A 7866-nucleotide genomic window follows, 5' to 3' on the forward strand; every position below is an offset into this window, starting at 1 on the left:
AGCAGCTTGGCTCCACAACCCTGTAATTGACTATCAAACACGTGTATGCCGTTTAGCCTATGTCTAGAACTAACCACTAACATCTTTCATGCAACAGCTACACGTACCTAGATATCTCTCTAGCAGTTTGCTGTGACAGCAAACTTTGTAAAAGGATGGAACCACACTTTACTACAACATCGATTACCTCACAAAGAAACGACGATGACGATGCCACCCAGTTCTTTCGTTTCACTCTTGCCTCCAGAGCTGGATTGCGGGGAAACACAAACATCATAAATCCCATCTCTGGTCTATTCGAGCATCCCCACGCAGAACAACAGGGCATTGCAAAGGAACCAACTCAAAACCACGCCGAGAGCTTTGCTAACAGGGAACTGTACACGCGCAGTTGGATAAAACATGACGCCCACGTAATCACGTGATCGAAAGACCGGGACTCGTCATGTCGCAACTCTCTCTCTCTATGGCTCTGGTAAAGCGCTGTGGTGCTTGCAGTTCCCGTATAAGGCGACAGTGGGACCACAATATATCCCCTCATCTTATCAGTCTTGACTACGCCTACGTCACTGACTAGTGTTTATACTAATTATTATCGGCAAATTATTACTAAATTGTTTAAACCAGAAAATAAATGTAGCTTGTTGACAGGACATAGAAGCGTGCGCACAAATTTTTGAGTGGAAAACGTGTTTTTAGTAACTAGATGTAAGGTCAAATTTTACACACACACACACACACACACACACACACACACACACACACAAACACACAAACGCACACAAATGCTCACACACAAACAAACAAACAAGCACACACATACATACACAAACAAATAAACAAACACACACACACACGCAGACACGAACACAAACACACACACACACACACACACACACACACACACACACACACACACACACACACACACACACACTGTCTATACAAAACTACATTTTATCTAACAAATATCTACTGCATTTTAATTACTTATTATCACTATTATTTAACAAATATTATTGTTTTTTAGTTTCACTCTGAAACGATAGTCATCAACGTTGGAATCCTATTACTCCTCATTTCACTAACATACTCAAGACTGGTGGTATCAAGCACATCAAACAAAATTATCAAATCGAGCCCTAGATTGCCACAAGGCGTTTCATCATACATCGACGATTTGCGCTATCAAAACAAGTCGTTTTGGAATCGAAACTATCCGACTCGCCGGAACTATTCTTTCGTATCGACATATAAACGCAACGGCAACGACAAATTGACCAAAGTCCTACTAGTAGGAGGCGCAGACGAAAACGGTCTTCTCAGCGAAACCTGGATATACACACCGTCGACTAATTCTTGGTTTCGACTGCCGGACAGACTGGAACGTTTACCGGTGGCTGCGGCGACCGGTTTCGAAGTGTTGCCATCGCTATGCGACGTCTACGTCATCTTTATGTACAACGTGGAGAATGTCTGGCTGTTCGACGGGCGAACGGAGACGTGGAGGCGCGTGAGCGTCGATTCTCCCTTCGACGAGAGAACTCCGATTAGTATCTTCTACACCGCTTCCGTACTGCGGCGGGAATCGAAGTGCGAAGACGCGCGATGCGCATGCGCCGGATCCGTGCTGTTCTATGGATCCGTGTTTATCCGCCAAGTCATAAGTTCATTCACGATGGAACTGTTCTGCAGCAACATAGAGGACGACAACATGCAGTGTCACTGGAAGAGTCGTTACAGCGAAATGCGTCTTCCGTATTCAGTGGTTGGGCAGATAGCTGTGTCTGACAAGAGAGATGAGGCAATATACTTTGCACCACGTGGATTCACCCCTTCATACTACAAAGATCTGGAGTATATTCCCGTTTCCAAATTAATCCCGGGTCGACAGTCAAACTGGATTCCGTCCTACAAGGCGTTCTATAATATGACAAAAATCCGAAAGACAAATTGCAACACAAACTCGATCAGTGTGTGGAGAGACAAGCTGTTGTTGACGTACGACTATCGCAACGTCCTAGCCGTATCGCTCAAAGATGAGTCGCATTACAGATGGATCGAACTAGACTCGAAACGACAATGGTCGCCTAAGCCCGGCGCATGTGCGTGGCAAATGATCGAAAATGAGACGACGTCGGAACTCGTCCGATTCTATTGGAAGACGAGTCGGTCACGCGTATCTGTGAGTGTCTACACGCCTGTTTATATAAACAATCACTTGGAGTTGAACGAAAGGTGGCCTAGGTTTGTGACGACGGAGAAGAGTTTCCCGAGAGTGAGTCCACGTGCTTTAAGATATCACGTGTCTCTGTACGATTACAGCGCAAATACGTTTTACCTGTATGGTGGTTTGATGTCTGGAGGTGCTCTATGGACACTCTCCATACCCAGCAAAACGTGGTGGCTAATAAAGCCAGAGAAAACTCCTAGTGCTTATATCTGTAGCTGTGGCACTGTGACCGGATCAAGTCTGATAATATTTGGCGGGAAACGCGTGGACGGGAAGGTGTCAGACGATTTGTGGGTCTACGACACAAAACTGCGTCTGTGGAACCAAATCAGGGATGGCAGATATTGGCCTCTAGCACGAGCTGGTTGTAGTCTAACAGGTGCTCCGAATGGGTCGACACTCTTTCTCTTTGGAGGATATTCCGATTCACAACAAGCCTTGTCGGATGTGTGGCAACTTCAGTTGACAAACGATGGCTTACTAGCGTGGCAAGAGATACTGCCACATACTGCCGTCGTGCACCCAAATTTTCCAGGTGCTCGATTTGGACACAGCTCGCTGATCGTAAACGACGAACTAGTAATACACGGCGGGAGACACGCATTCACTCAAAAATGCTTGTCCGACATGTGGATATTGAATGTATCTGTCCGTCGGTGGAGACAACTAACGCAATCCGATGGGAAAAATCAATCCGTGTACAGCCGGAAATCGGCTACCATCTGCAGCAACTCTATTTTACCCTATGGTAGAAGCAAAGTGATTGTTGTGGAGGATAGTTATGAGAATAACAAGTTGGTGAGAGCGTCCAGTGTGAGGAAGATGATTAGTGTTGTCACGGGAGAGACAACCGTTCTACTGATCGCGAACAGATCAACAATCACATTAGCCCTCGGGTTATGGAACGGTCTCCTGATATTTTATGAAAAAACCGTTGGCAAAAACAGATCGGTGAGAGACAGACTGACGTTGATGGGAGCAAACTGTTCCTCTGGATCTGCGCCGTCTAACGGACCTTTTGATAACACGTGCCAGCAATGCTCGACTGGAACGTATTACTCTAACTATCTCGAAGTCGGAGAATGCATCAGATGTCCGATCGGTACGACAACGAAAGAATGTGGAATGACGTCACGATCAAGTTGTACATGCGATCCAGCCTACTGTTTACACGGGACATGTAAAGTTAACTCTACAAAAAACGACGTCAGTGCAGTTTGTATCTGCTCGTTTGGTTTCACCGGAAACCGATGCAATAATGTGAGCCAGGCGATGCTCATCCTAGTGACTCTCGTGCCATTTCTAGCCATTTTGATTGTCACGTCACTTTCTTGTTGCTGTATTCGAACTGTGAGACATCGGAGAGCGAGAACACGGACGGAGAAAGAGCTCGAAGAGACGCGAAAGGCGTTCACGATTCGCACGCCTGAGATCGAAATGATTAGTCGCCTTGACGAGGACTGCCCGGGCGGATACGGGCAAGTACACAAGGCGACCTACCGAGACTGGACGGTCGCCGTCAAACAGTTGCAGCTCGTCATGGTGGAGTGGGACGACGTCCGTAGAGAGTTCCTCAGAGAGATACAATTCATGAGGACGGTTCGACATCCTAACATCGTCATGTTTATAGGCGCCGGGCAATACAACAAGGATCAACCGTTTCTCGTGTTGGAGTACATGGGAGGAGGAGCCCTGTGTTCGCTGCTCCACAAGAAAGAAGTAGAATTATGTGCGAAACAGAAGTTGCGCTTTGTTCTCGAAGCAGCAAAGGGTATGGACTACTTACATACGCTGAAACCGCCAAGAATACATCGTGATTTAAAGAGCGCCAACTTGTTGCTCAGCCTCAACTGGCAGGTGAAGGTCGCAGATTTTGGATCGGCTCGTCTCATACCGCAGCCGGACCAAGCGAGAGCGACAAAAGACAAACGATTTCAAAAGCAGTCGAACACGGACGAAGAGAAAGACTCGAAGCAGCTGCTAGACGAATGCTCGTATCTAACGAGCAAACACATTGGGACAGCCCGATGGCGTTCCCCGGAGGTGTGGAAAAACATGTCATACGGGACACCGACTGATGTCTACAGGTACGTGTTCTAGTTTCAGCTATAAATTATTAAAATAAAATCTGTAAAATTCACGTGACTTAGGGAGTAAGATACTTAACTTAAAAATAGAGCTTCCCTTACTTCCGGTCTGCAGAGATTGTGCATGTGAAAAAATGGATGGTCGACTGTGTCTGCATGCCACGCTCAGCAATGTGCCACGCCCTTAGTGCGGTCAAAGTACGAAGCGATATTTGCGTTTGGTCGTACATGCATGGGAATCACAGACAGTGGACGAACTGTCAACGTTTACAGTTTTACCAAACAGACTTTATGTTTTCATGTAATTACCGGGTCTTAATTGTAGGAAATAAACAACGAAATCTATATACACTTGTGTCCATCTGCTCTCTCGAAATCAATCACTGTAATGGAGCACTATATTATAGTCTCTAGACACTGTGTATTTACCCAGGAGCGACTTCCATGTCCCGTATGTAATATTTTTGACATTTACAGACTATTTTAGCGGCGTTACCTACTTTGTGGTCACATAAAACGACATTCGCTTTGTCTACGATTTTAGATAGATTTTACAGTAGCGCATGCACTAGCTTATTTAATTAAGAAAAAATGGTGTTTCTATAAACTCCTAGCTAGAGGTACACTCCGTCGTTTAGCGCTAGGCCCCCACAAACTTGATTGCATACTATACGCAATCAAGCTGGAAGATTGGGCTGAACTACAGGCAAAGCTGGATATCAAAGCCTAGTCACCGTAAAACGTACGAAAGAGATTTTGCAATCTCGTTGTTGAAGCAAAGTTTGGGTCACGTGCAAACCAACTCGTCATCTTGTCGAAGGCACCAAGTAGGTTACGTTTTTCACAAAACCAGGTTTGAACACGCGAGCACTGCATAGCAGCGTGAAAACAGAGAGCATACGATGATCACGTGGTAAGCAATAATTAGGTCACGTGATAAGTGCAAACGCACAAATGCATTGCAGTCGGTCCCTTCAGCCTTGCATGCGCCCGTTTCATAATTCACGGGCACATTTTTCCAACGTCTCGCGAGTGTCTTCTAGCATTTGATAGTAACGAGGCCCCTAGCGTTAACGCGCGTTGACGGAATGTTTTCCACATGACCATCGTGTGCTCGAGCTCTCTGTTCTCGCTGCTAATACCTAGAGCTCTCATATCCAGCTTTGCCTGTAGTTCAGACCAACCTTCTATCTTGACTGCGTAGATATGCAATCAAGTTTGCGTGGGCGCAACGCTAACGACGGAGTGTTCTCTTAATTTTTGCGACAATCTTAGATACCGTGGTTTTCAGAAAGCTCAGCTATAGCTGTTGAAATGAACACATCTTCAATTATACTAGTTGCAGCGCTGGTTATGCTCTATTTTGTTGACTTTGTGCTTTTGTAGCTTTGCCATTGTCGTTTGGGAGATTTTGACGAGAGAGATTCCGTTTTCAGGGTCAAAATACAAGTTCGACGCTCAAGTGGAATGCGACGTGTTGGCGGGAATCAGACCACCGACACCAAACGACGCGTGCAAAATCTTTCGCAAGCTGATGGAGGAATGTTGGCAACACAAGCCAGAAGCGAGACCTCAATTCACGAGCATCGTATCTCGACTAGAATCTATGCACTGCAAAGATCAGTAATCAAGACTTGTTAGAATGGTGGCAAGATGGAAGATAGAGGTGCACGGACCAATACGCTAACACATCTTTTCTAGATATTTTTGCAATGACCTTTGTGTATACTAGTTAGTAAAGAGCAAATGCGATTTCTAGGACATGAGAGTTAATTGTGAATTATTATAATGACAGGGTTGGGCGAAGCAGGTCAGGCTTGTTATGCAGGCTATAGCCTGATCACTTTCAATAAGTGAACGTTTGCCAGTAGATTAGCTATCGGAGCCTTCTTCCGGTCTAGGGTACACTATATATACACTGTTAAAACAAAGGTGTTCTTCAAACACCAAATTACGTGCAAAGATGCTGTCGTTATACTGACACTCGCAAGCGTGCAGGAAAGCACCGCAATCTGGTGTAAAACTGTTACACTATTTCATGGTGCTTAAAACAACCGTCGTTTAGTGTTACCCAAACACCAGAAAGGTGTTTATCTTATTCTTTTGTAGGCTGCTATTAGCACCATTCTCCAAAAGCGGTCTGGAGTTCGCGGCCAACGGTTCTGGCACGTGCACATCAGAATAGATAATAATACCATCGCTTGTATTTAAACATTTAAACCAAAAACAGTGAGTCAACGCACTAAACAATAAGCAAAACACAATTCATCAAACAAAGTTCCTCAGTGCAATCCAGCTAAAAAACTAGATGTCACTGGAGCTGAAGTACATCCCATGCAGTAACATGACGTCCAGGCACCAGTAAAAGTTGCCAAAGATTGAAAGAAATTTGTATTGAAAACATAAATTACAGCCAAGCAATAGTGCTGGATGGCATATGCTGTTGCTGCACTGAACTTCAAACATGATGATCAGCTCGGATGACAATCACATGGCTTGGTTTGGCTGGATTGCCACATACAACCAAGTATGGAGCAACTTGAGAAACCTTGTCTACTGTGGACTCTGCATCATCACTTTCCTAGGAGAATACACAAAAGGCATAAGATATCCATATCATGCTCAGTCACTCACACGTAAGTATACGGGATTCTCTGCAATTGAGCCAGGTAATGTGTTATTGCTACACCTGCTGGCATAAAATTTGCACCGATATTGGTGCAAAATTTTACATCCTCGGTAATAGCACTGAAAGGTGTCACTAGGGCACTTTAGTTCTAACAGTGAGTAGGTGTATAACTTTACACCAAGGTGTAAAGCACAAACAAAGGCTAGAATAGCACTCGAAGGTGTAGCTAGAGCACTCCATTTTTAACAGTATATAAACGATTAAATCAATAATAGATTTGTCAAAGAATTTATTGGTCTAACTTAAAACTGACGACGCTCTTGGGTTTCTACGGTAACGGGCAAGGTGTCTAAGCAGACAAACCACGTGAGCTACTACGTCCAGAAGCGAACTTTATGAACACGTCTCTTAGCGCGCGTTAGGCCTGATCACTTTAAATTTCTTTTTTCATGAGCAATTTGTTTTAGATTGTGGCAGTACAACGCCATTTGATTTTAAATAAATTTTATTTAAATGTTAGTAACAGTTTTACCTCACTTGACATTTGGTGTTGGGCAAGGTGTTTTATATGAACAAATAAACAATTCAAAAAGTAAATTCTAAAATTTAAGGTCCAAGCATGCAAAAGACCACATCACATTATATACAGTTAACAGCATTTTGCAAAGAATTATTTTGAGAGTTACTGTTTATTCTATATATAGGTAGTCAGCATCCTCTAGGGTGTATACAGCTATAGGCACGTTTCCAGATTGCCAGCAATCTCCAAATAGAAGAGGTAGGACTAGACAAATAAACGCAGGCTACCACATGCCTTGCACGTGCTATACACATGATCATTTGTTTCTCAATTAGAGAGTTAGTTTTACGGCAGTCAAAGTTTGTTATAATGCCCTATAGAAAGATGATATACTCAG

The 7866-nt window shown here is 44.2% G+C and overlaps 1 protein-coding gene across 1 annotated transcript; it reads left to right on the forward strand.

Moving 5' to 3' along the window:
* Window positions 1–3487: 3487 nt before the first annotated feature.
* LOC134181440 (probable serine/threonine-protein kinase drkC) lies at window positions 3488–6270 on the forward strand. Its single transcript, XM_062648718.1, has 2 exons — window positions 3488–4320; window positions 5707–6270. The coding sequence occupies exons 1-2, from the start codon at window positions 3506–3508 to the stop codon at window positions 5945–5947; spliced, it is 1056 nt and encodes a 351-aa protein (XP_062504702.1). The 5' UTR covers window positions 3488–3505; the 3' UTR covers window positions 5948–6270.
* Window positions 6271–7866: the final 1596 nt, after the last annotated feature.

The sequence above is a fragment of the Corticium candelabrum genome, chromosome 6 (genome assembly GCF_963422355.1).
Source record: "Corticium candelabrum chromosome 6, ooCorCand1.1, whole genome shotgun sequence".
Taxonomy (NCBI): domain Eukaryota; kingdom Metazoa; phylum Porifera; class Homoscleromorpha; order Homosclerophorida; family Plakinidae; genus Corticium; species Corticium candelabrum.

Coding starts and splice junctions, on each gene's coding strand:
- LOC134181440 (XM_062648718.1), top strand. CDS start 3,506: ATGCTCATCCTAGTGACTCTCGTGCCATTTCTAGCCATTTTGATTGTC. Junction 4,321..5,706: donor ACACCGACTGATGTCTACAG/GTACGTGTTCTA, acceptor GTGCTTTTGTAG/CTTTGCCATTGTCGTTTGGG.